The sequence below is a fragment of the Anser cygnoides genome, chromosome 25 (genome assembly GCF_040182565.1).
Source record: "Anser cygnoides isolate HZ-2024a breed goose chromosome 25, Taihu_goose_T2T_genome, whole genome shotgun sequence".
Classification (NCBI taxonomy): domain Eukaryota; kingdom Metazoa; phylum Chordata; class Aves; order Anseriformes; family Anatidae; genus Anser; species Anser cygnoides.
Genome location: NC_089897.1, coordinates 1660342 through 1687366, shown reverse-complemented (window position 1 = coordinate 1687366; position 27025 = coordinate 1660342). Strand labels below are relative to the sequence as shown.

Genomic DNA, 27025 nt, shown 5'->3' with positions numbered 1-27025 from the left:
CCCTCCCCAGGCACCGAGCTGCTCCCCCCCCCACCCCAGGCGTGGAGATTTGGGGTCCCCGGGCAGCGGGCGAGGCGGGGAGGCGACGCCAGGCCGAGCTGCTCTCCCCCGGCCGTGCTCACCGTCGTAGGTGACGTAGGGGATCTGGAAGCCCCGGGCGCTGTTGGCCTCGCTGGTTTTGAAGTTGATCCACAGCTTGCGAGAGCGGGCCGTGAAGGCAATGGGCCTCTCGTACGTCTGGCACGTCTCGTAGGTGGTGATGGAGGACGGCGAGGCTGCGGGGGGAAGAGCCGGGGGCTGCGTGACGACCCCGGCCCCACCGCGCCAAAACCCTTTTTTAAGGGGGTGCGGGGCAGAGCGGGGGGCACCAGGGCCGGGGTTTGTCCACGTGCAGCGAGGCCGAGCCCCCTCCAAACCCTCCTGTTAAATGCCAGGGATGCCGATATCCCTTCCCTGGAACGGAAGGGCTTCCTTCTTCCCTTCCGGAGGTTTTAACCCCGGAGAAGGCCTGCTGAAGGGGCGCTCAGCCCAGCTCGCCGCGCGCAGCCCTACGAATCAACGAGGCACCCCCGCAGGCGGGTGGCACCCATCCCCTCCCACCCACCCGTTTCCTAGAAGCACCCCACCACCGCCACCCCGGGACGGGGCTTTTCCCCTCGGCACAGATCAGCTCTGCTCTGCAAAACCGCGGCTCTGTGCTCCCCCCCCGCTGCCGCCGCGAGCCCCGCGGCGCGCTCGGTTACCTACAGTTTTTCCGCATGACCAAGACGTCCCCGCACTCGTCCTCGGAGGGCAGGAAGATCTCCGGCACCACGATGAGGATCTTGCGCTTGGGGGGCGGGTTGATGTTCCACGTGCACTCCACGTTGGCGGGGTAATTCCCCGGGTAGTTGGGGGACTCGATGTAGCCCGTGTACTCGCCCAGCTCGCCCCCGCACTGCCGGTCTGCAAGTAAGGTGGGAGAGGGCACGGAGAGCCGGTCCCACTGGGAACCGTTGGCACGGGGACTGGGACAGCGAGGGTTTACTGGGCAGCGGGGAGGAGAGTAGCGCTGCTCACCGCGTACCCAAATAAAATAACCCCAAACGCTACTTTAAGGAATTATCGGGTGCTTTGGAGGAAGGACCCCAGCTCGCAGCGCGCCCGCGCCCCCGTAGCGCCACCACCCGCTTACTTTTGCACTGGGACACGGAGGTGGAGCCGTCGAAGTCGGTGGTGGTGTTGCCGGGGCAGGCGATGCAGTAATTCTGCCGAAAATCGGGCTGGTAGGTGCCCACGGCGCAGCGAATGCAGCGGTGGACGCTGGTGTTGTAGTAGTGCCCGGGCGAGCACTGGACTGGGGAGGCGGAAAGCAAAGGGGGCTCAGAAGGGGGCACGGCCCCGCGGGACCCCCCCCCCCCCCTTACCCTCGGGGGCTGGCTCGGACCTACCTTTGGTGTCACAGTCCTGGAAGGAGAGGGCTCCCTCGTGCTTGGTGGTCAGCCCCCCGCCGCAGGGGAAGCAGAGCGCCCGCCCCACCTCGGGCTGGTAGGAGCCGCGGGGGCACGGCTGGCAGGGCTTGAAGCCGTCGGCGGAGTGCTGGCCGGGGGGGCACTGACCTGCGGGCACAGGCATCGCTGGCACCCAGCACCCACGGGTGCCCCACGCCCGGCTCCTCACCCCGCCAGGCTCGGCAGCCCCGATAAAATAGGAGCGAGCGATGGGGGGGGGCCCTCTAAAGGTTTTTCCCCTGCTCCAAAATGGGGAACCCCTGGGGGTCCCTGGGGTGCCCGGGGCTTTTCCACCTTCTGGACGGGGACTGGTGGCAGGGCGTTGAGATCGCGCTGCGGGGATGTCCCCAGGGCATCCCTCCCCCAGACCCCCTCCGTGGCCCCCTACCCGTGCAGCCGGTGATGTTGGTGGCTCCCACGGGGCCGAAGGCGTCGCTGCGGGGACACAGGTCGCAGGAGAGCTGCCCTTCCTTCTCCTGGTAGGTGCCCGAGGGGCAGGGGACGCACTGCTCCGTCTGGCCGTGGTAATAGGTTCCCTGCGAGCAGCTAACTGAGAGCCAGGGGTGGAGGTGAGCGGCACGGCAGGGGGATATCCCCCCGGGGGGGCCCCACGCCAGCCCCCACCCCGGCGCCCCGCGGTGCCCCCTTACCACACTTGGTGCCCAGGCGCTGCTGGCCCGGCCCGCAGCTCTCCTGCCGCTCGGGGGCCACGCTCAGCTTCCTCGCCACCTCGTACTCCATCCCGGCGAAGCGGAGCAGGAACCGCTCCTGGTTGATGGATTTCTTCAGGGCTTTGATGGCCGACTTGAGCTTTTTCTCCACTTTCTGCCGCAGGCAGTGCAGGTTGCAGCTGGCTGGGTGCGCGGGGGCGGAAAGAGGGACGGCGGCGATAAGGGGGAAACCCAGCGGGATCCCACATCCCACTCCAGTAGGATTTCACATCCCACACCAGCAGGATCCCACATCTCACCCCAGCAGGATCCCACATCCCACTCCAGTAGGATTTCACATCCCACACCAGCAGGATCCCACATCCCATCCCATCAGGATCCCGCATCCCACCCCAGTAGGATTTCACATCCCACCCCAGTAGGATTTCACATCCCACACCAGCAGGATCCCACATCTCACCCCAGCAGGATCCCGCATCCCACCCCAGTAGGATTTCACATCCCACCCCAGTAGGATTTCACATCCCATCCCATCAGGATCCCGCATCCCACCCCAGCGGGACACCAAGGACCATTTGGGCTCTCCATTCTGCACAGGGACAGCACGGTCCCCCCCCCCGGCGCCACCACCCCGTCCTGCCCCCAACCACCAGCGCTGTTCCCCACCTGTGGTCTCCTCCGGCTTGATCTCGGCCTCGAACTCCAGCGTGATGCGCGTCACCTCCTTGCCGGAGGAGTTGCGCGCCCGCCGGCCCTTCCCTTTCTTGGACGAGTCGCACTTGAGGTTGACGAAGGCAACCTGGCAGTCGGAGCAGGGCGCCGCACCGCCTGCACGCGGGGGGAGACAAGTCAGTGCCCCGTCTGTGCCGGGGGGGTGGGGGGGGACACACAGGAGCACCCAAGCCGACCCTCCCTCACCTTGCGCCCCGGCTTTCCCGGCCTCATCCTGCTTGCCCTTGGCCCGCGGGTGCAGGTGGCACTTGGCGTCCTTGATCTTGAAGGAAGCCTTTTGCTTGATTGGCGCAACCACGGTCTCTAAAAGAAAAGGTGGGTGCTGAACCAGCTGGGGGGGCAGCACGGGGTTGTTTTTTTTTGGGGGGGGGGGGGAAGCGGCTGCTCGGAGCCCCCTTACCGAGGCACTGCTGGCTGCTGTTGGCCGGTCTCTGCTGGCTGCCCTGCCGCAGCACGGGCGTCCCACAGCTCACCGTGTAGCTGCTGTCGGACTCTGCGGGAAGGAGGAGCGGGCGTCAGGGGTGCCCCTCGGTGCTGAGCCCCCCCGGCACACCCGCACGGTCCCTGCAGGGCGGCGGTGCTTGCCCCGGGGGGATGCGGAGACCCTGGGGGGGGGGCAGCACCCAGCACCCCACCGCCCGGCTCCTGCGCTGCACAAACCCGTCCCGTGGAGCCAAACTCAGCCAGGAGCCAAAACCCCAGAAAAAAAAAAACAAAAAACCACTCCTTTTCCCTCATCCCAAGGCTCAGGATCTCAGCGTGCTCCATCAGCTGCTCCTCTGCCCCCAAGTTTGGGCCACGCAGGGAGATGGGGACCCCCCCGAGCCCCCCCGTACCTGGCTGGAAGCGAGCCTTGGAGGCGCAGGTGAGGGCGCAGCTGTCCTTCTTCCCCGTCTTGTTGCAGGTGAGGGTGGCCCGCGGCGGCACCGAACCTGGCAGGCATTTCACCAGCTCTGAGGGACACGCACCAGCTGGTGACGACAAGCGGGGACGCCCGTGGGTGGCACAGAGCCACGGCGGGACCCCCCCTCGTCCCCCCCTGGCTGGGAGGACGGTGCAGCGTGGGGCCCCGGGAGCAGCATCCCACCCCCCAGCCCAGCTCCTCCGTGAGCTGTCACCGCTGGGATTTCAGGATTTCGGGGGCAGAGCTGCACTTTGCTCCTTCTTTCCCCAATGAATTGGGGGTGGTCGGGTGCCAGAGCACAGCCAGGGACACAAAAACCGTTCTTTTAGGGGCACGGGCTCACAGCCAGCCCCAAGCACGGTCCATAAATCAATGAGACGACCCAGGACAGAGGGAGCGGGTCAACAAATCCCATCACCACAAGGACAAGGGACCCCAGACAAAACCAGCCTGCTCTGGAGCATCCCTGCACCGGGATGCCCCAAATCCCAGCGCTCCGCCCGCTGACAGCGATGGTCGGGGCCGTGGGGCTTTGGCACCCCCCAGGCTGTGCTGGAGCATCCCCGGCGGCAGCAGGCCCTGCCCCGACGTACCTACGCAGTCCTTTTTGTTCCAGTGCAGCTTGCAGCCGGCGGGACAGGTACACTGGTAGCTGCCGGGCGTGTTGATGCAGCCGAATTTGCAGCCCCCGCGGTTGATGCTGCATTCGTCCACATCTGGGGGGGGACACGGGGAGAGGTGTGGGGGGGCAGACCAGGATCAATCTAATGCCGAATCGTCCCTGGAGCGGGATTTTTGGATGGCCAGAGTGCACAAACCCTGTGCGCCGGCAGGGTGCTTCCAGCTCTGCCTGCTCCCAGCAGCCGCCCCAGCTCCACGGCCCCAATCTGTGGGGGGGTTCGAGGGAAGCCCCAGCCGGGCGTACCCCCAAGGGCAGGGGCCGAGCGGTGGCGGGTGCAGCCCACCCAGGCTGAGCCCGGCCCCACGGCAGGCTGGGGAGCTGCGGGGGGCAGCAGACAGAGCCGACATGGAAGCATTTAGCAGCCCGATTCAAAAGGCAGCTGCTTGGCAGCCCGGCCCCTCTCCCCGCTGCTCCCCTCCAGCACGGCCCCTCCGTTGGGGGGGGGGGGACACCCCCAAGCCCCAGCCCGAAACGTGGCACAAACCCGGGCAAAACTCCCCCCTGCTCCCCATCGGGTGGGGAGAGGGGGAGAAAACGGGGCTGTCACCGCTCCCTGCTGCGGACCCCATGAGGCTCGGTTCCCACCCCAAGCAGCCCTGGCTGGGGGATGCCACCGGGGGGGGTCTCGGGAGGGTCACCCCCCCTCCCCTGCCACGACCCCGCTCCGGCACCCCCCGCGCATCCCATCTGCTCCCCGCGTCCCGGGGCGCCGCACGCCCCCGCCCTTGGGAGCCAGCCGCCTGGCGAAACCGAGCTCAGCCCCGTTTGATGTTCCCCTTCCCACCCCGTCCCAGCTCCCTGCCAAAAACGCCGGGGATTTCTCCCTCCCCGCCGCTTGCAGACAAGTCGCAAACTGTTCCTGTCGCCCCGTTTGAAGTCGCAGACACCAGCCTCTGGCTGCCTGGCCCCGGCACCGGGTGCGCGGCGGGGACACGGGGCAGCCCCCCCCCCCCCAACCTGGGACCCCGCAAACCAGCCCTCGGGGACAGCCCCAGGGGACCTGCAGCGACTGTGCCGTGGGGCTGCCCCATTTCTGGGTGCCCCGAGCGCTCCCCCGGGGACCCGAACCCCACAGGGAGGTGGGGTCCCAGCACCCACCCGGCCCTACCTCCGCAGTGGGTGAGCCCGTACAGCGTGTAGCCCTTGTTGCAGAGGCACTGGAAGCTCCCGGGGGTGTTGATGCAGAGGTGGTCGCAGGTGCGGTCAAACGAGCACTCGTCGATGTCTGGGGAGGGGGGGGGAAAAAGGCAAGGTGGGGAGGTGAGGGCTGGCACGGTCCTCCCCCGCCTGCTGCAGCAAACTGGGGGCTGCGCTGGGATGCTCTGGGAGCCTGTACTGGGATGCTCTGGGACCCCGTGTCCCACCCTTCCTGCCTCCAAGCTCCCTCCCTGCGCGGTCCAGCTGCTGCCAGATGATTTGCAGCCCGCCGCACCGATGCCCTTCCCTCTCCAAACTCCTGCAGCCCCTCCGCACCCAAAACGTGCCAAACCATGCCCTCGGCACGGCCGCGGGGGCCCTTGGGTGCTGCCCGGCGGGCAGGGCTCTTGCACGGGCACATCCTGCCCCGGGGACGGTGCCAGAGCTGGCTCCGCACCCCCGCGGGGCACCTCTCTAGGGCTGGGCGGCCCCGGCTGCGCGGGTGAGCCCAGCCCGGCGGGTTTGATCCTCGTTTCATTGGCTTCATTAAGTTAATTGCCACGCTCATGTCAAACTTGTGAGAGCGCGGCACCTGGACGGAGATGAAAGAGGTCTCAGCCCTGGAGCGTCGGCAAGCCCTGCGCCCCCCTGCCAGGGCCAGAACCTGTGATTTTGGCTTGCAGCAGCTGCGTTTGAGCGCTGCCCTCGGCTCGGGGCTGGGGGGGAGCCCCGTGCCCCCCCCCAAAACGGCCCCGCAACCGGCGGCGCCGTGCCCTGGCACGCAGCGGCAAGGTTTGGCGAGATTTTGCAGGACGTCGGGGTGCGGAGGGGAAGGTGAGAAAAGCAGTGCTGAGCAGGAGACGCGTCCCCCCCTCCTGCCCTCTGACCGATGGGGAAGGAGGAAAGCCTTGCGAAAGCACCCAAAGCCTCGCTCTGCCTCCGCAGCGTGGCCCCAAGCGGGGAGCAGCCCAGCCTGGGAGCGGGGTGGCCCGGCTATGGGATGGGCAGGCAGGATTCAGCCTGTGGAACGGCCTCAAGTTGTGCCAGGGGAGGTTCGGGTGGGAAATGAGGAGACATTTCTGCTCAGAAAGAGCGGTCAGGCGTTGGGACGGGTTGCCCAGGGAGGTGGGGGAGTCACCGTCCCTGGGGATGCTCAAGGAGAGGTTGGACGTGGTGCTTGGGGACATGGTTCTGTGGTGACAGTGGTGGTAGGGGGTGGTTGGAGCAGGTGATCCTGGACGGCTTCTCCAGCCCTACTGATTCTGGGATTCTTCCCATCACGGATCCCAAGAACACAGCGGCCTCGAGCACAGCCCAGCCCCTGCGGTGCGAATCGCTGGTGTGTACGCACACGTGCTTTAGCAGCGAGTTCAGGTGATGCCGTTGGGAGATCCCCAGCAAAAATTCATGCAAGAAAACAAAGCTTGCGAGAAGCCGGGCAGGGCGGGCGCTGAGCTGTGCCCGGCCGGGGCAGGACCCCTGCTTGGGGACGGGGACAAAGGGCAGGGAGAGGCGAGGGCTGCGTGCCCGGCTCCCCGGCGCCCCTCACCTTGGCAGTTCCTCTCGTTGATGAGCAGCTTGTAGCCCTTCTTGCAGCTGCACTCGAAGCTGCCCACCGTGTTCCTGCAGATGTGGTCGCAGCCCCCGTTGTTGAGCCGGCACTCGTCGATGTCTGGCGGGGACAGGGACACCCCTCGCACCCCGGGCTGGTGACCGCGGCCACCCCCGGGTGCGTTTGGTCCCCCCAAACCTCCCGGCTCTGCCCCTGGACCCTGTCCCCAGCAGGATGGTGCCAGAGGAGGAGACCTGTGGGATTTGCTGGGCCAATTTTCCTTCCTATAAACAAGGCTAAAAACGACGATGTGCCGTAACTGCAAAGAGCGCCGGGAACCTGCAAAGGGGCTGGCTGGGAGATGTAATTTTTCTTTCCCTTTTTTTTTCCCCTACTAAACACAAAATTTACTGCTAGGAAATGCCCTGTAAAATGGAAGGAGAGCAGGAAGAGGCGGCTGTCTTCCCCAGCTCCCCGGCCCCCCGCTGCCAACGCTGGGGCGACAGCTCTGCCTCTCTGGGGCCGAGGCTTTCTCTTTATTATCGCGGGGGAACCGGCTGTAAAACAGCTCGCAATTGTAATAAAACCCCCAGACGCAGGGGATATGGCTCCAGGTTATTGCACTTTGCTGGAAACCGCCGAATCGGAGGGGCAGCGGGCGCTGAAAAAATAACAAGGGGGCAGGGGGCTTCTGGAATCAGTCAGCAGGTAGACAGCTTGCGGCGGGCCGGGGCTCTGCTTTCAACCAGGGTCAAGTTCCTGAAGCTGCCGAAAGACAAAACGCAGGCACTGCCCCGTCCTGCCCCGGGGTCACTGCGTGCCCTGCAGCCGGGTGCGCGCGAGGGGCTTCTCCCCTGGGAGACGCACGGGGACGGGGACGTCCGTGGGGGCGTGAAGGGCTCTGCAGCATCCCAAAGCAGCGCCCACGCGGGACCCGGTGCTTGAAGTCGGCCAGCAGACCCCGCAGTCACCCCAGCAGAGCCGCAGTGGGGCCCCCACACCCCAAATTGCCTCCGACTTGACCCAAATTACCCTTCCCAGGGGGAGCGGGGCCAACCGCGGCACCTTTAGCAAGGAGGCTCCCGTTGCCAGCTCCGGAGGAGCAGAAACAACGGGGCTGCAGTCACCCTGCAGCCGGGGTCACCGGGATTTCCCCACCCTCTGCACCAACCCCTGTGGCCGCCGGTCCCTAAAGCACCCCCAGGGTCGGGGCAGCCAGCTGGGGGCTTCGACTGAGAGCCCCCGGCACTGTGTGGCTGGGGCAGGGGGGGCTTCAGGGCTATGCTAGGTCCCCAGGGAGCCCCAGGAGACACGGGGCGGGGGGGGTAAAGGGCTGAGCTGGGTCCCCGGGAGTCCCCAGGGGATCCTGGGCCCTGGCCAGGCCGTGGGAAGGGAGAGCAGCTCCCCTTGCGTGCACGGCACCAGGTTTGCAGGACAGGGCACTGATGCATTTTGATGCATCCTCAAAAAGACAAACAGATCTGAATTTGGGATTTTCCCATCTCAGCAGACCCCTGAAAAGCTTCGCAAACCCAGCCCCAGCTCACCAGGTCCTCCCTCAAGCAGAGCACCCGTGGGTGCCCACCGCACCCCAGGAGCCCCGCACAGGGGTGTTCCCCTTCTCCACCCCTGGCTGCAAGCACGATGCAAGCACACACCGTGGGGAACGTGGAGCTGAGCCAAATCCGAGCCTTTTCTAAGGGCTCTGAGGACGCAAGTGAAGGCACCCAAGGGTGACAGCACCTCCCTACCTTTGCACGTCTTCCTGTCGGGCTGGAGCATGAAGCCCATGGGGCAGCTGCAGTGCACGCCCGTGGCCGCGTCGTGACACTTGCTGTCGCAGCCTCCGTTGTTCACGGCGCACGTTTCTGTGGGGAGAAAGAGAGAAACAGCCCAGGGGTGAGGCTCACGCTGCCCAAAACGTGCTGCTGCTGCTCGGCGGGGAGAGGCAGAGGCTGCGACCCTCCCTGCTCGGCTACATCAGCCCTGGACTTTTGGCGTAGCGCAGTCAAGGAGCCCCCCAGTTAATAACCCCCCCGAGCACACGAAGGGAGTGCTTTGGGGTTGAGGCACGGCACAATTTCAGCTCAGGGCTCGGCTGCATGCCGGCAGTCGCGCAGCATTTCCCACCTCGGCAGCGCTCGCTGCCTTTATAACGCCCGGCCGCCTGGGCGCTGCTCTCCGTGGGTTTTGGAGGCGAGGTACTTGGCTCATCCCAGGCTGCAGGCAGGGAAAAGCACCCAGATTCCTTGGTGTCTGTCCTAACCCCTGCAGAACCCTCCTGCCTCCCAGCAATTAGCACTTTAGAAGTGGGCAGAGGTTGGTGGCACGGCCGGGGCACACGGGAAGAGCGGAGGCGGCTCCACGGAGGCAGAGGGAGAAGCAGGATTAATCCTGCCTTGCTCAGCTCCCGGCTGGCAAATGGTCCTGTGTCTCCCAAGAACAGGATCTGGTGGGATCGAGCGTTGGCAGCCCCAAAGTGGAGGAATTGCCTTTCCGAGCCATGCCCCAGCAGGGTGAGGCTTTGGGGCTTTCCTGCCACCAGGCAGGAGCCGGGGATGGGGCTTGGTGAAGGGGCAGCGCGGTGTAAGCCCGACCAGCAGGAGGCTCGGCCAGAAACACCGTGAAAAACAAAGGGAAAAATGCTCTTGGACTCCTTAGGAGACTCAAAGCAACCCTCATGATGCAAACAGGTGACGGATCTGCAGGTTGCGGCTGGAGAACCCAGCACCGCTCATGGACGGTTTGCACGATGTTCACCCCAAAACACCCAGTGACAATTCCAAGCTCTTCACCCCAAAACACCCAGGGACAATTCCAAGTTTTCACCCCAAAACACCCAGGGCCGTCACAATTCAGGTGTGCAAAACACACTTGGAGGGCGCGCACAGCCCCGGTCCCACACCAGATGCACCCAGCAGCTCTCGTGGGGCACCCCAGCACCCCCGGAGCACTTAGCCATTGCTCCCACCCTCGCTAAAGCCCCCCGGCTCGCTCCGAACTCCAATTCCCCCGAAAACCACTCCCAACACTTGTGCATCCCACGTTCGTGTCCCCTGTCCCCGAGTGTCACCCACTGGCAGGCTCGGCACAGGCGGGCGCGCTGGCCGGTCCAACGTCGCGGGCTAATTTGGGCGAGGTTTTGTAAAATTAGAACACACACACACGCAGGCAGCATCAGTGGAAAAAAAAAATCCAGTTTAAAAAAAAAAAAAAAGCTAATTATTTCAGTATTATCAAAGTCAGCTGTTGCTGGTAAAACTAGAAGGGACACTAATTTAAATGAGGCATTTTCAGCTTGACAGCTTCCCTGTGAGATCAATCTTCAATTTCGGTCCTAACCACCAGAACAATGGCTCGAAGTGCATTAAGTTGTTCACAAAGGGTAATAAAGTATTCCTTTCAGAGGGCTGGTCGCCCGGATAAATGAGGCGCTCGGGCTTCAAGGAACCCGACATGAAAATGCCTTGAAGAAATTCCTTGGAAAGAGCAACACCCCAGGTCCTGCCGCTCCTTGCGAGAGCCGCGTGGGGCACAAACGGCTGAGCCACGCAACCGCTCGCTGCAGGGCGACGGCGCTGGGATCGTTCTGTGCTCGCCTCGCCGCTGCTATTTTTATGATGTCCCGTAATAAGAGAACAAAGGGACCAGCTCGCGAAACTAATGGCCGGCGCGATTACAAAACGGCCAGGGAGGGATTTGTGCAGATACGGAGATCCCGCAGCCAGGTCCTCAGGGCGCGCGCAGCCCGGCCACGATGGGGCCGGCGACGTTACGCCGAGGGGAAGGGAAACTTCAGAGGGGAAGGGAAACTTCACGGAGGCTCCATTCAGAATTTCACTCGGCCTTTGTCCCAGCGGCTCGGGCACAGGGAGCCCCGGGAGGGTTGGTTTAACAGGGTCGCCGCAGAGCTGAGACGGCGCGCTCAGAGCGAACGCTGCTTTTGGGGTGACCGAGGAGCGCGGCTCCCTTCTCACCTCCCAGCCCCTTCGGGACTTTCGGCTGGGCTTTGCAGCGAGCCCTCCCCACCACCCCGTGCAGGATGCGGCCGATGCACGGGGCTGCACCGGGAGGGGCTGAGCAACCCCAGCTGGGACACCACAGCAAAGTGTGTGTGGGGGGGGGGGCGCATCCCAGGGCTTGCAAAAAAAGCTTTTGCGAGCAGACCACGGGCTCCTGGGGTACCTGAGAGGCAGGGAAGGGTTGGGGCCGGGTGCTGTGGGGCTGTTCGGGAGCCGGCCCTGGGAGAGGAGCATTGTTTGGTGGCGCTGGCAGCCCGGGGGCTGCTGCGAGCCTGGCGCGAGCCAGCGTGAGTCACCGAACCACACAGGGCTTTGGCGAGGGCCCCCGTCGCTCGGGGAGGGAGAAGACAAAGCAGCTTGTGCGCACACAAACGCTCTCACACACACACACACACACACTCACTCCGTCCCAGCCTCGCCGTGCCGCCACCATGCCCCTGCATCGCCCCGATCCGCACCGGGTCCAAGCGCGCCCTCTGACTTTGCCTCCACCCGCAGGGAATCGTCAGCCCCGTGAGCTTTCTGAGATAACCGTGGGGCAACCGGGGTGATCAGAAGCAGCTTTGCTCAGCACGGTGACAGCACCGAGCTGAAGGTCCCCCCCCGGAGGGAAGAAGCCCGGAGGAAGGCTCCGCAGAGCCCCCCCGAAGCAGAAAGCGGGGAGCTGCACACCTGAGCGCACCGGGGGGCTGCGCGCACCCAGCACGTCCCCCATTGAGCCTCCCGGCTGCGGGCGAGGTGCTGAGCCCTCAGCACGCCCCACGTCCTGCTGGCAGAGCAGAGGCGTCCCCTGGCCTCAGGGCAGGGCTCGAACCTCGCTGGTGCCACAGCGATTGCGAGGAAACCCCCCAAGGGAAGCAGCCGGGGTGCCAAGTCCAAGCAAAGCTCGCTGCGAGAGAGCCTCTGAGCAATTTGTCAGCACGGCGAGCAGCCACGCTGCGACACGCCAGGTCCCCAGATGTCCCCACCGGTGCCTGCATCGGTCTGTGAGCAGGGGGGCTCCGGGAAGGGGTAACTTTGGGAGAGCCCGGGGAGCACTGCTGTGTCACCCGGAGCTGCGGTGGCTCCTGGGGACCTGTGGTGACGGTGTGGGGGCTCCTGGGCACGCGGAGGGAGCGGCGTCACTTCGGGGTCAGCTCTGCAAGGGACACCCCCTGGGGCACGGGGAAGGGAAGAGAGGAGGGGATGTGGCCTCACGGAGGGCGCACGGTGAGGGGCTCCCCAGCAGAAAGCACCGAGGGAGCGAGCCCTGCCCTGTCCGAGCAGCGTCGGGCACGCCAGGCTTGCGGCACGGCTCCTGCAAACGCCTTTTTTTTAACTGCCCCGCTGCACGGGTGGCAACCGCTCCCACCTTTGCTACGGCCGCAGAGACGGGCATGAGCATCTCCCCCCTCACACAGCCCCAGGGACACCGCCGGCCGCTTCTCACCGAGCGCCTCGGCCGGGGTTTGGGGACAAACACCGCAAACATCGCCGGGAAGAAAACCATCACCCCATGCCCGGGCAAGGCGAGCGCCCCGCGTCATGCAAGCGCAGCCAGGGAAGGGGTTTTGCTCTCTCTCTCCCCAAAAGCAGAGGCTGTTTGCAGCCCGAGGCCGGGTTGGAAAGCAGCAGCAGAGGGGACGGTTAGTGGGGCCGGCGGCCGTGCGAAGCGAGGCATGCAGTTAGTCCGCCCGCTCAGCCCCCCGAGTTACGGTCTGGAGGTGAGAGCACGCCTGCGGTTAGATCCCCTCGCGGAGATAGAGAGAACAAAAATATTTACCATTAGAAAACGTCTCAAGGATAACGTGTTGCTGGAAGTGTCTCTCCCCTGTTTAACATTATAAAAAAGTGATTTAGAAACAGTGTCCAGCAAGGAGCTCGTTTGGTGTCGCATACTTCTACTCTGCTGCCTCTCGAGCCTGGGGGAAATGGGCCCTTTTTTTTCTCCCCCACCTCCCAGAAGAACCAAAATCTGGGTTTCGCGCTATCCAACTCCTCCATCACCCTGTCCGAAGTCGCCCCCAGCCTCTCCAAGCCCCCGCTGGTTTCGCTCTCTGCTTCGGGCTGACCGTGGGCTCGAGCACCGCGGCAGGCAGGGCAGAAAGCAGGTTACGAGGAGCATTAGTGCAGAGCCCGTTAGTCCCGGGGAACGGTTCCTCGCTCCCAAGAGAGCAAAATTAGTGCTCACCGGCATGGCTGCAAACACACGGAGGGGGCAGACAGGCAAGGAAGAACCCCAGCCCACCGGGTGCGCTGGGACACTGGGATTTAGCAGCAAAGCCGGCTGAGGCGACGGGAGCCCAAACTGGGGTGCTTGGGGTGCTCGGCGTCCCCCTGCGCTGGTGGACCCGGGTGCTGGGAGCTCTCCAGGGGATGTTTGGGGAATGCTTTTGGGAGCCGTGGCACTGAGCTGGGAGCTGTCCCTACTCATCCTGGTCAGTCTGGGGAGGGGACGAGGCACCCCGGCACGTGGGCTTGCCCCCACGCAGGGATGGAGCCCTGCACCCACGAGAGGGAGCGGAGCCGACCGCGTCCCTGCTCCACGAGAAGCAACGCCGGGTCCACGCGGAGGGGAGGGAGGAGAAAAGGGAAAAGAGAGGAGGAAATGCAGCTCGCTCTGTGCCCACGCTGTGCCAGGAGGCTCAAGCCAAGGGCAGGGGACCCGTCGGCGAGGACACAGAGCTCCCGGCGGCTCTGCAGCGCCAAGAAGGGACCTGACCTCATCCTCCCGGTGAGGCCAGCACGCTCAGAGCAGCACACCCGGCGACACCACGGCCACCCTCCTCGTGTCCCCAGGCTCTGCTTTCCCCTTCCCAGATCCCTTCCATCCACCCCACGGCCTCTTCGCTCTGCTCTTCCCAGCCCCGATCCGGCGCCGCCGCTGTCCCCGCTCCTCGGCACCGTCCCGGCGCGGCTCCTCGCTCTGCAAGGCACGGGAGCACCACGCGCACCGCTGCCAAGCACGGCTCAGGAAATCTGCCATAAAACTCGAGCCCGATTTGGTTTCCTTCTCCATCTAATTGCATTTCCTGCCCATCCACATCTCCCACTCCGGGCTCATCCCGCCGCTGGCGCTCAGCACCCCGCCCCAGCCCTCTGCGCCCCAAAGGCCAGCGGGAGGGGAGCTGCGCTGCGAGCACCGTCCTCGCCTTACAAATCCTCCCAGAAAGCAAAAATCCACAGCCACAAAACCGCAACAGCCGGGTTTGCATCTCCCTGAGGGCGCTGCACCCCGCGCGGGGCTGCCCCGACCCGCCACGCTGCATGGCGCTTTAACCGGGAGGGCGATTTGTTGCGCTTTTTTTTTTCTTCTTCTTCTTCTTTTAAGGCTGCTTTTAGAGCACAAACATAAATATCCAAGGTCAGCGGCCTCCCCTCCCCGCTCCCCATCCCCCCCGATGCTGCAGACATGTTGGGAGCCATTAGGGCTGGCCCCGGTTCGCTCAGAGGCATGTTATTCATTATCCGCGTTTTTAAAAGCGGCAATAAAAAGCGGAAAAATGAAAAACACCGGCCGTGGCCTAATGAAACTGCCACTCAGAGGGGCTGCTCGCGCTTCCTGCCGCGTGGTGTGATCTGAAGGGAACCTGGGCCGGGGGCCTGCCCCAGCAGCCCATCAAACGCACCGCGTTCGATTTCAAAGCCCGCAGCCCGGGGAGAGAGTTTGCGTTCCCCTCGCTGGAAACTTTATTCCCCTTGAAACGATGAAATATTTCGGAGGAAATGGAGCAGGAGAAGAGGGGAGGGGGCGGCGCTGGGAGCACCGGGGCGCTGGGAGAGCGGGGCAGGCCGTTTGCCGAGCCCCAGCCGTAAAACAAAGCCGGGCGGTTATAAATATCTGAGCAGGTACCTCGGCCCCCGTCTCGGCCGTAAATCTGTCGGCTGGGCTTCCCCAGGGCATAATCCTGCCCTGGCCCTGCTGGGGCTGGGGGGCCAGGACCCCCCCGGGGTGGACACGGGGCGGAACGGGGCAGTCCCGTGGTGCAAGGAGATGGGGCCGCAGCACCCGGCGCTGCGGGGACGGGATCGGCAGCAGCTGGGGGATTTTGAGCTGACGCTGCCCTGAAAAGCCTCAGTCACGGTGTTTAATTTCCCCCCCCAGGAAGGTTGGGTGGGAGGAGAGCTCGTGGGGATGCACTGGAGGAGGCGGGAGATGTCTCCCCGGTGCTCAGACTGGGGATGGAAGGGGAGATTTCGGCAAAGGCTGATTTTTTTTTTTCAGAAATCCCCCTCACACACCTGTGGTACCCAGGGCTCTGAGCACCGAGGCCCTCCAGAAACCAGATCCCTTTCGAGCATCCCCCAGATCACCAGCTGCTCTCCCCCGGTAGCATCATTTTGGTGCCAAGCGCCCCATTCCCGAGTCCCCGCATCTCCACAGCCAACACACGCGCACACACACATGGGGAGCCCCACGCAGGGCGGATACAAGAGCAGAGGCACCCCAGGCTGCAAAAATCACTCGAGAAGAGCTCCACTGGAGGAGCCGTCACCTCCCTGAGCACAGCAACGTCCCCACGGGCTCCTGGGGAGGTCCCCGCCGGGTGCCGAGGTGGGACGGGATGCAGCGGGAAGGGCGAAGACGCGTTCACGGGAGCAAACACAGCTCGGCTCCCTGCTGCTCTGGGGCACGAGGGGCATCTGCAAGCAGCCAGGAGGGGCCGGGATTAACCACGGAGCAGGCAGGGTGACAGCGGTGACATGAAGTGACAGGGTGACAGCGGCGACATGAAGGTGGTGGCACTCAGAGGGGCTGGCTCCGGGGAGCGCAGAGCATCCCCAGTGCAGGCACAGCGGGGACGGGAGCAGCCAAAACCTCGCTGCTGCTTTCAGTTGCTTTCAACTCCTTTTTCTTTTTTTTTTTTTTTATTATTTTTATTTTGCAAGAAGAACTAAAACGTCTAGAGCAATTTGCAGACTTAATCACTCCCCAAACGTAACATTTTTTTAAATCGAATCAGCTGTTAAGCAGCGCAAGCATATGAAACCAGTAAAGCTTCTATCTCTGTTTGATGTTTTACAATTTGAAAACACACACAGGAAAAGGACAATTTTGGGGTGGTTGGGTTGTCGGGTTGGTGTTTTTGCGTTGTTGTTTTTTGTTGTTGTTTTTTTTTGCAAGACAATTGTTCCTAAGCCAAGACCCCGCGGTGCCAAGTTGGAACAGATCACGCCGCATCCAAATCCGTCCCCTCCGTGTGCCTGCCCAGACAGCGAGCACTAAGGCAGACAGTGGCACCCGGGTGACGGTGACAATGCCACCGCTCTCCCTCCAGGGACATGAAGGCAGGCGGGGTCTCAGGCACACCAACCTGTCCCCACGCGTCCCCTCAAGCCTCCCTGAAGCCACTTTTGCTCCCCGCGGTGGCGTGGCGACGCATCACCGAGCAGCTCTGATCCCAACCCTTTAACTCCAAGCCAAAAAGCAGCGCCCCGTCCCAAAGCCTCAAAGAAATCCTTCATCCAGCCAAGACCGAAACGCGTGGGGTGAGCGCGAGCCCCGCGGTGCAGCAGGCGACGCTGGCACCTACCGATGCAGGTCACGCCGTCGGAGTGCAGCAGGAACTTGACGTGGCAGCCGCACTTGGGGCCCTGGTCGGTGTCGTCGCAGGTGTGCTGGCAGCCGCCGTTCCCGTAGTTGCAGGTCACTGCCGGAGGCAAAGAGCAGCGGTCACCGGGGGACGCGGCCCCGCTCGTCCCCGACACCCCCAACCCCCAGGCTGGGCATGCGCCAAAGGACAGCTTGGAAAACCTCAACCAAGTCCTAGGACAGGTCTCTCCCTCCTGGATAATTTCTAAAACCCTCCACAGCTTTCCCTGCAGGGTCTTGCAAGATGCAAGCTCTGATTTATTTAATTTTTTGGGGGGCAGATTTTTCCACCGGTGGACCTGGTGGGAAGGGACCGGAGGGGCTGGTCCCCAGGGAGCACGAGAGCGGTGACGCGGGGGAAGGGCGAGACTTCAACGGGCTGTGGAGTGACTCAGGTGCTCCCGGGAATCCCTGCCAGCCCTCTCGGGGAGGAGAGGCGTCCTTTGCCTTTAGCTCGGGGGGGAAAAAAGGCTCGTGGGATTAACCCTCCGTTTCATCAGCAGTTTTACGCGCTTGCTGCGGACAGCGAGCGAGAAGCAAAATAAAAACAATTGCCTAAACACAGAAATTCACATCTAACAAGCCTGGCAGTGGCAGCGAGGTGCTGGCAGGAGATCAGACGGGCTGAGAGCACCGCGTGCCCCGCGGGGAGGATTCCTGCGCTCCTCCCGTGCCAATCACCCCCCCCCCCCCGCTCACCTTCCCTGGGGGAAAGCAAAGCTGGTGGGAGAGAAACGGGGCACGCTGCACCTCCGGGATCCCCTGGCGTGCCACTTCAGGCTCGAGAAACCGGCTGCTATCGGGGGGCTGTGACGCTGGGACAAGGGTACAGAGCAGGACCGGGGGCTGTGGATGCCCCGTGCCCAGCCCCGGGGGCGCTCCTTACGTTTGCAGTCGCGCTGGTTCTTGGTGAGCTCAAAGCCCGGGCGGCACTCGCAGGCGATGCCCCCCTTGGGGGTCTCCCGGCAGATGTGGGCGCAGCCGTGGTTCTTGTTCATGCAGTTCATTCCTTCTAAAAAGGAGAAAAGAAAGCAAAAGAAAGCTCCAGAAGGTTGCCGGTGCTGGTCCCCGGTGGTAGAAAGACGTCTGGGGCAGGACAGGGATGTGCAGGGGGTGAAACGAGGGGAAAAACTTCGGGGGAGGCGAGGGAGGACCTCGGCAAGGGGCAGGATAAGCCCGAGCCCAACGCGCTGGGTTTGGGGTCACCCTGGTGGGCTCGCAGCTGGTTCGCGACCACCCCGGGAGCATTTCTGGGGCCCAGCCCGCCCGTCCCATGCCTGGGGATGAGCAGCACCCGTAGGAGCTGGGTGCTTCCCAGCTGCACCCCCCTGCACACCAAAGGGAGGGGGCTCCAATCGGGAAGGGAATTAGCACCCCGGGGTGCACCTGCACACAGGCAGCATCACGGCCTTGCTTCCCCGAGCAGGGAAGCTTTTAGGGGGGGAGCTCAGGGCTCACGCCAGGGCCGCCTCGGAGCTCCGCACGCCCTTTAATCCTTCTTCTCCCTGCCACATCGCCATCTGCACCCAGCGCCACACGAGGACCCTGCTCTGCCCTTCTGCTTTTGGTGGCTTTGCTTCACCCTCCTGAAAGGCGCAGGTTGTCCCTCGGGGAGGGAGGGCAGGCTGGGCTCGTGCTGCCCAGGAGGTTTTTGCTTTGGGGCAGGGAACACGGAAAGTCAGGAACATTTTCTTTCCCGTTCCTCTGCACCCGGCAGCATCACTGGGGGGAGCGTGGCAGGGCCTAAGGCACCTGCTTTTTTGCCACAAAGGGAAGATTTCCTTGCAAGCCTCACCAAAAGCTCACGTCTGCCTGCGCCGGCATCTCCCTGCCATGGGGAGGCAATCCCTGGGGCCCCGCAGTATGGGAGAGGGGCACGGTGCTGCCGGGGGCTCCCAACCCCGCAGCGTTTCAACCCCCTGCATCTGCTCACAGCGAGGCGGGGGAGAGGAAAGCAGCAGGGAGAACGGGGCAGGAGAGACCGCAGAAGAGCGGAGGGAAAGGAGAAAGCCTGCCAGCGCTAGACAGGGAAGGAAAAGGAGACTCGGTGCTGGCAAGGACCCCAGAAGGAAGGAAGCAGCCGTAACGGTGGGGGTTAGCTCTCTAACGCTGACTGCTTCTGCCTTGGCAGTGCCCGAGGCAGGAGAAAAGTCAGAAGGAATAGACAACCGTCCCCAGTTCTCTGCGTTTTCCAGGCCCACAACCCAGGGATCAGCTCCAATCCTCTCCCCCCTTCTCCTGAGAAACCCCTCCTGAACCTGAGCGTGGGGACCACGCCGGCAGCGGCGATGAAACCAACCTCGGGGCGCAGAACTGACACAAACCTCCCCGGGCCAGCAATGCTCTACAGATGCTCAGCTCGAAAAACCACTCGAAAGCCAACACCTGCCTCCACCGGGGCCACCCACGGCGTCCCTGCGTGATGGCAGGGAAGGGACAAGTGGCTCGTCCCTCCTGGGGACGCACACGGGGACGGGGACACGGGAGACGCTGCTGAGACGTCCCGGCCAGGGCGAGATTCCCTGGGGAGCTCGAGGGACCAGCACAGCTGGGAAGGAGGAAAGCAAAAAACAGCCGGCTGCTTCGCCAAGCGGCAGAGATAAAAATCAGCAGAGATGCAAAAAAAAAAAAAAAATAAAAAAAAATCTCTCATTTCCTCGTATTTTGGCTAAGAGATTGCTCCAGACGGCAGCAATTTAGAGCTGATATCGAGACGAAGGGATCGGCGCTGCGCAAGACCTGGCAGGAAAGGACGGGTGCTGCAGGGCAGCGCGAGGATCTCCGGGTACCTTTTGTTTAATAAAACGCTCCGAGTACAAATTTACAATCCTCCGTTTGGTGTCATTGTGCTTCATTAAGGGGCCTGCAAGGGTTTCGCTCTGGAGATGTTTATGAGCCCTGCAGCGTCCTCTCCCAGCACGCTCACGCCAGATTTGCTTTTGGATTTGCAACGCTCCCCGCACCGGGGCAGGGGGGGGTCCCAAACCCACGCATCGTATGGGGGCGACGGCAGGAGCCCACCGACCACTTCGGGGGTCTCCTGCAACCACCAGATGGCCACCACCAAGGCAAACGAGGACCCTGCTCCTCGGGACCCGACCCGAGCAATAAAGTGAGGGTTTCCCCATGGGGTCCTTCCTCAGGGGAAGCGCAGGAGCGCAAAGGTGGGCGAGGAGGGTGCCGTGGGGACGCCAAGCACTGACCTTCGGGGCGCTGGATGCAGGTGTGCTGGTTGTCGCTGAGGAAGAAGCCCTCCCGGCAGAAGCACTCGTAGCTGCCCATCATGTTGACGCAGGTCTGCTGGCAGCCGCCGTTGCCCTCGGAGCACTCGTCCAGGTCTGCAAAGGGAAGGCAGCATGGGGTGAGCGCGGCTCCCTGAGCGTCTGGGGGAAGCGAGGGCGATTTGACGTGCAGCAAAAATTGTTTCTGCTTTGTACATCCGTGATCCCCCAGCTAGAAGAAAGGGGGACGCTTTAGCGCTGCAGGGGACGAAGCCAAAGCACATCAAGGCGTGGATCTCGGAGGCCACACAGCTTCTCCGGCCGATGGGCAAAAGGAAAAAAAAAAAAACAGGGGGTGGCCCCGTTTTACAGATGGGAACACCAAACCGCAGAGGAGGGGGTTTTCCTTGCCCTACATCCCCGGGCAGGCTGTGCCCAGGATGCTCGGCCGCAACGCAGCCGCCCCCGCTGCCAGCCCCTCCGACCCCGCTGCCGGCAGGGAAGCGCCTGGACTTCATTACAGGGAACAGGGAAACCTTAGCCCCGAGTGGGGATAATTGCTTTTAAGGAGACTCAAATCCCCTACAGCAGCCGGGCTCGGGGAGGAGACGGCGGAGATGAAAACTTCTGCCCACCCGTCCCAACGCCGCAGGAGCGGTGCCGCAGCCCCGCATCGCTCCTGTCCCCGAGGGGTGACGGCCCCGGGATGGGGACCGAGGGGCCCCGTGCCAAAGAAAACCTCCCCTGAACTCGAGCGTTTCAGAGCCAAAAGCTTGGGCGAAAGCTGAGCTCTGCCAGCGGCGGATGCCGGAAAAGCTGGGAGAGCAGCTCGGGGACAGCCGCTTCTTAAACCCTACACGGCACAGCTCGGCTGACACGGCACGCACCGAAACCCCTTGCTTTTGGGCAGAAACGTGGATAAATGCGTGCCTGGGCAGTGCAGGGGCATGGTATTGTGCGGGCCCCAAGGGTGCCGCAGCCTGGGGATGCTCAGAGCAGGACAGAGCCCCGGCTGGGAGCTGTCACCAAGCGGTGGCACAGGCTGGGTGGCTGCAGCCAGACAAAAAGGGACACCCTACTCGACGGCTGGAGGCTCACGGCTTCCTCCGAGGCTCGTCCCAGCCAAGCTCTGTCCTGCAGATGCCAGTAACTCCCCTCAAATCCCCCGCTTATAACAAGGGCTTAACGTCTTGTGACTTCTCCTTAAAGCTCGGCGCAAAAATGAGGCGGCAGCTGTTCAAAACCGATGGCTGAAAGGAGACTCTGCCGCCCTAATACCGATTTTATTAAACGCAACCGAGGCGGGCAGAAGCCAGAAGCCCCGCGGCAGGACGAGGGCTTGAATTCCTGTCCTAGTTCAAAAGGTCGCCCGAGGAGGGGATGCTCGATGGCTCCGGCGTGTCCCAGCCCAGCTCCCCAATCCTGCTCGCCCACGGGTGCTTGGCAGGGATCTGTCCACCTCCCGCAGCAGGGCTGGTGCCCTGGGGCAGCGCTCGGTGCCTCCAGGTTATTTTGTGTGCAGCGCACGGGAGCAGAGAGCCAGGGCTCCTGCGTCCTGCTCGGCTGCTGCTCCCAGGGTGAGCGAAGCTGGGCAGGCCTCTCACCTTGCTTTGCTTCTGCCTTCTGGCTAAACGGGGGCGTTCAGAGCCTGGGAAATGCACGGCCATGGCGGGGAGGTGGGAAGGAAGGGTGGGAAAAACCCCCCTGGGGCTCATCCCCGCTTCCCACCCAGAGCAAGTAAAGAGCAAACCCCGACAGACCCCTGGAAAAAACAGGGCAGCGACATCCTCATCCGTAAAGCGGGCTCTGAGGGATAGATCTGTGCCACCCTCAAACCTCGATGGAATGAATGATGGAAGGGCTGAAGCAGGGAGCTGGGGCTGCCCCCGTGTCCCCCCCCTCGCCCCGGGGGGCCGCCGAGCCCAGCGGCTCCCCTCCCGCCCCGCTCTGTAAACACATGACGTCTGCGGCTCGCCGAGCCCGGCTTCCCTTTCTTCTCCTTGGGCTCATCCTCCCCGGAGAGGGGAAGGCAGGGCCGCCCGCCTGCGCCTCCTTCCAGCTGTGTAAATCTCCCTCTTCACCGAGGAGGCTGCAAAGTTCCCGGTGATGGCAGCTAATGCAAAGCGTATGTGGCCATAATCCCTTCCCCTACCCCCCTCCTCCTCCCTCCAAGTGATGAGCTCATTAATGACCCCAGCGCAGACGCTAATTGGAAAATAGCACGGAGCCGCCGCCGCCGCTCACGCTGCGGATGCCGGAGGGGAGGCGGGTGGCTCCGGGCCCCCGTGGGTGCTGCGGGAGGAAGCGGTGCCGGGGCGCGGGCAGCGCGGCCGCCCTGGGGCTGTGCCGCGGGCTCGGCTCGGCCGCAGCCGGATGGAGTTTGGGGCGGTGGGAAGGATGCGCGGCCTCTCCGGAGGCAGATGCCGGGTTTGTCTTGGCCCCGGGATTATTTACCCGGTCCCTTCCCTGGTTCACATCCCCACCGTATTTGCTATGAACTCATCTATTTTGGCAGGTGCGGGGCTGACCTCAAGCACGAGCCCAGTGGGCGGCTGCGCCCGGGCGAGCCCCCCGGGCTGGTCCTGCCTTTGGCAGCGCTGCAGGATGAGGCTCCCACCCCTCATCCCCACATCCAGCAGCAGCGCGGAGCCTCCAAGCCCACTTTACCCCAGCAGATGGAGAGTTCCCATCCAGCAAGGCTTCAGCCCGGCACGGGGCATCCTCTCGCAGCATCATCACCGTGCAACGGGGACTGATCCTGTCCCTGTCCCCGCAGGGCTGTCACGGCACGGGACACATCTGCGCCTGGGGTCAGCCGCCTCCCCTATCAGCAGCTCTCCCAGATAACACATCTGAAATGCGTAACTGGGAGATTATCAGCTTCCAGCACGTGGGCTGGCAGGCAAGGGGCGCCCGCCTTTCAGCAGCGATGTGTCGGCTTTGGGGGAAGGCAGAAAACCCTCGGCTGCTGCTCGTCGGGCACAAGGCGGCGCGGTGCGCTCGGGGCAGGCGTCACCGCACGGCGAGCAAGGACTGGGTTTGCAGCACAGAGCCAGGCAGGGCGCACAGGGGTCCTGTGTCCCCGCAAGGAAAGGGGGAGAAAACAAGTCTTGTGCCCTGCTTTGTCTACAAAAAGCATCTGCTAGGAGCTCTCGGTGCTGGCACCCTCTAAAACCTGCTGCGCCCTGAGCCACACCGTGGTGGTTCGTAGGCTGACATTGCCCCAGCTTCCCACCTAAAGCAAAGATGCTGAGGTCAATCTAACCAGCAGCAAAGTCTTGGTACAATAAATCCCCTAGCAAAAAGAGCCAGTGAGCTGGCCCCGAGCCGCGATGGCCGTATGTGCTCCCCCCGACCCTCACCTAGGCAGTTGTGGCCGTCGTGCGCCAGGCGGAAGCCGTCGTAGCAGGTGCAGCGGTAGTTCCCGGGGATGTTGACGCACTCGTGGACGCAGCCCGCGTTGTCCTCCCGCTCGCACTCATCGACGTCTGCGGAGAGGAGAGAGAGGAGGGCAGGGGGTGAGGGCGGCTCACGGTGCTGGTTTTTCTCCCCAGCCCCATTGCGGTCACCACCCCAGCAGATATTTCACCCCGGGGTCTCTGCTGCGTCCCTGGCTCCATCTGTGCCTGCAGCATCCGTCCACCACAGGGCTCCTGCACCTACTCTGCTGTGACAAATCTCACCTCCTCCCCTCTCCTGCCTCAATTTTGGACCTGCAGCACACCGGCCAGCAGCCCTTTCACCTCTCTGTCTGCGTCAGCGGGTGCTGAGGTGCCCCGGGGAGCCCAGCTTTGGACCGCAGCAGCCCCCTGCGCACCCCCACTCCTGGCTCTGAGCCCCACGCAGGAGCAGAGACTTGGTTTTACCCCTCCGAAACGTGCAGATCTGGGCCGTTCCCCTTGCTGCACCTCTCGCAGGGCTGGAAAGCTGAGGGCTGTCCCTTTGCTCTGCGCCCGCAGGGCGATGCGTGGCGAGGGGAAGACGTCGCCTGTCCCGCACAAGACTTTGAAAGCCTCAGCGCAGGGCAGGGCCCCACCGCCCGTCCCCCTGGGGAGCAGCTCCCTCGCAGGCCTGGGATCGGCCGGGATTTCCCAAAGGCGGTGCTGCGGGCAGGCTGTCTGCGCGCCTATCTGCGCTGGGATCTTGCTTTAATCCCCTCGCTGTTTGCACTCCTCCAGTGGAGGAGCCAGCTTTCCTTACACGCCTAGCTCAGCTGCGCACAGACAGACGTATCCTTAAACTTCCCGTGCTACTAACCCAGTTCTGCACCCTTTGGGTCGCAAACCCTGCAAGGAAAAAGCCCAGATTTCCTACAAAGGACCCCCAGGTGACCCTCCCAGGGCTGGAGCAGCCCCAGCCCTGCAGACGGGGCTGGTTGCAGAGCAGGGGCAGAAGTGCACCGACAACTACGGTCAGCCACTGCGCTGTCCCCATACAGCGTCAAGAAACCAGGCTGGTTTGGGGCAGAATAGGGGAATAAGAGGTTTGCATCAGGCTGGGGTGTAAGAGCATCCCTCCCCGATGGCATGGGGCTCGTTGGAGGGGCTCCAGTGGCGTCGCGCCCCTACCTTTGCAGTGCTTCCCATCGCCGGTGTAGCCGGACTTGCAGATGCACTTGTAGGATTTCGGGGTGTTCTGGCAGATGGCGTCGATGTGGCAGCTGTCGGTGCCCTCCACGCACTCGTCCACATCTGCAAAGGGAGAGGAGGCGATGGGCAGAGCCGCGGGCAGGGGAACAAGGAGCACGAGGGCCCGTGGCAGCCACCCGGCTTTTCAGGCATCAGGACGTGGATTAAGAAGGACCAAGGGAGGAATTTTCCTCCTTTGCTCCCTACGGCTGCGCCCAGCCCCGATGCAACTGGTGAGGGGCTCGCTGCAGACAGGGAGCTCCAAAACAGCGTCACCCGTGCCCCCCACTCTCATTCAAGCCGCCCCAAGAGCCACCGACCGCACCTAATAGGGAACAAGATGCAGACGCCCAAAGTCCAGGCTGGAGCCAGCCCAGCCAGAGGTGAAAGCCTCTGTCTCCAATTAGCAGCTTCCTGAGCCGACCAGCCACCCAAATAATCGTCATCGCTTTCTATTCTTAGGCGCGGAGGAATGCGCGCAAATTAACGGGAACCGCACTAAATAAACCTGGGAGTGGGAAGCAAGGAGGGAAAACTGGGAAAAACGTGACTTCCTCAGGGGCACGGCCAAAACCCCCTGCTTCACCGACACCCTGCTGCCTCCCTGGGCACCCTGCTGCCTCCCTGGGCACCCCCCTACCCAAGTACCTGGGGTACAGCACCTCACAGCACCGAGGCACGCAGGGCAGCACATCCAGAGCACCGTGCTGCAGGCAGCAGCCCCAGATGGTGATACCCAAAGGTTGTGCACGGCACAAATTACAGGGAGGGGAGGTTTTAATGGCATTTAGGACCTGAACCAGCCTCAGCTGTGTGGGGTGGAGGTTTAGCAGCAAGAGGCTGCTCACCTGGCTGCTTTCTGGCTTGGCTGCTCAGCCAGCGGCGGGGGCTCCGGGGCTGTTGGTGACGGAAGGCAGCTGGGTGTCCCCAGCGGGGGCTGAGCATCACGAGCAGCCCCTCGGCACGGGCAGTGCCCCCAGGGCACCACGCGTGGCTCTGCCCCCGGCCACCTCCCCTGGGAGAGCCTAGGACCCCCCAAAACAGGAGCCTGAGGCCGGGAAGCTCCCAGCTGCCTTTAAAAAAGCCGTTTTTCCAGCACCCAAAGAGCAGACGCGCTCCGGGAGGTCCCCGAAGACAAGACGCATCCTTGCAAGCCAGGGGAGGGCGAGCAGCCCTGAAAACATGCCAGGATGGAGGCCACGGCCGCGGGAGCGATGGCCTGAGTGCTTTCTGGCCACCGCGGCGGCGTTTTTTTGCCGGGAGATGTGAGTCACCCGCCCTGGGGGAGGAGAGGTTTGCGTTTGCACCAGGGAGGCGGCACGTGCCTGTGCATTGTATAAATATTTACAGCACGCATTCATATTTGTTATTTGACATTAGCCATGGCCCGCGGCCACCGCAGCCTCCCTCGGGCCATTAATCACGGGCTGGAGGCTGACCCACCGCGGCGGAGGCGGCGGAGGAGCTGCAGGGTGGTGCAGGGACGGGCACCCCGCTCCGACACCCCTGGGACCGGCCCCAGTGCCACCACGGGGCCAAGACCCCGTGGGCGCGCTGCACCCAACGCCATCCTCGCGGGGAGCCTCGCCATCCTGCTGGGGTTGCAGCTCTGGGGAGCTGAGGGCTCCCAGCTCGCTGCCTCCCCAACCGAACCTGGCGTTTTGCTGGGAAACCTGCCCCGGCGCACGTGCGCCGCGCCGTGTCCCCGCCTCACCTTGCGGAGGCACCGTCCCGTGACACTGAACGCGTGTGCAAACAGCCAGCGAGGGGAAAAACCCGCACGAGCTCGTGGGAGTGTAAAGTTCGCTGCTCCCTGAGTCACGGCTCCCGGCGCCCAGCCCGGCCGTCACCGCCGGCCGCCTCCCTGCCACGTCGAGGGACGGCGGTGGCACGTTGCTGGGTGCCCCATCCGGCACCCCAAAAGCCTCCGGGTGCCCACCCCGGGACCCCCAGTGCCTGTGGGATGCCAGAGCAGAGGGATGCGTTTGGGATGTCCAGCGCTCGCTGCCTGGCACACCTCGATGAGCCCCATGGAGCCAAAAGCCAACGGTGAATCGAAGGGGTTTTCAACCCCAAATTCATAAATCGCAGCTCCGTGCCCGGAGCCCACAGCCCCGTGGCCGCTCACACCTGTGAACGCCCAGGTCCACGCGCCGAGGGAGCCCACCAGGGCAGGGGTTGGGGTTGTGCAGCTCCCTGCACCCAAAGGTGCCCTCGGGACTCAGCACCCGCGTGGTCTGAGCCGGCACAGGGCGTTTGGTGGCTGTCACGCACACACCTCAAGCCCAAGGCAAAAACGTTCCTTTACCTGCTAGAGCAGGGAAATCCCATCCAGGCACCACCCGGATGGGATCAAATCAAATCCCACCCGTCGGTTTTCTCAGCTTCAGTGGCTCAGATCTGTGTGCAGCTCA

The 27025-nt window shown here is 63.6% G+C and overlaps 1 protein-coding gene across 3 annotated transcripts in view; it reads right to left on the bottom strand.

Moving 5' to 3' along the window:
- The window catches only part of SCUBE3 (signal peptide, CUB domain and EGF like domain containing 3), a 37080-nt gene that overhangs the window by 3539 nt on the left and 6516 nt on the right, over positions 1 to 27025 (bottom strand). The window contains exons 1-21 of one of the 3 annotated variants that reach the window (XM_048071084.2): positions 25260 to 25344; positions 24552 to 24674; positions 23346 to 23471; positions 19966 to 20100; positions 17649 to 17774; positions 16704 to 16820; positions 12953 to 13000; positions 8920 to 9036; positions 7166 to 7288; positions 5588 to 5704; positions 4391 to 4513; positions 3730 to 3864; positions 3294 to 3386; positions 3080 to 3196; positions 2828 to 2989; positions 2141 to 2344; positions 1879 to 2040; positions 1431 to 1598; positions 1175 to 1336; positions 744 to 945; positions 123 to 275 (exon numbers count right to left, since the gene is read on the bottom strand). In XM_048071084.2, coding sequence (XP_047927041.1) covers positions 123 to 275; positions 744 to 945; positions 1175 to 1336; positions 1431 to 1598; positions 1879 to 2040; positions 2141 to 2344; positions 2828 to 2989; positions 3080 to 3196; positions 3294 to 3386; positions 3730 to 3864; positions 4391 to 4513; positions 5588 to 5704; positions 7166 to 7288; positions 8920 to 9036; positions 12953 to 13000; positions 16704 to 16820; positions 17649 to 17774; positions 19966 to 20100; positions 23346 to 23471; positions 24552 to 24674; positions 25260 to 25305 — 2759 coding nt within the window. In that variant the 5' untranslated portion in view covers positions 25306 to 25344. Of the gene's footprint in view, positions 1 to 122; positions 276 to 743; positions 946 to 1174; positions 1337 to 1430; positions 1599 to 1878; positions 2041 to 2140; positions 2345 to 2827; positions 2990 to 3079; positions 3197 to 3293; positions 3387 to 3729; positions 3865 to 4390; positions 4514 to 5587; positions 5705 to 7165; positions 7289 to 8919; positions 9037 to 12952; positions 13001 to 16703; positions 16821 to 17648; positions 17775 to 19965; positions 20101 to 23345; positions 23472 to 24551; positions 24675 to 25259; positions 25345 to 27025 lie in introns of those variants that run through there. The other 2 variants (XM_048071082.2, XM_048071088.2) reach the window with 2 other exon arrangements.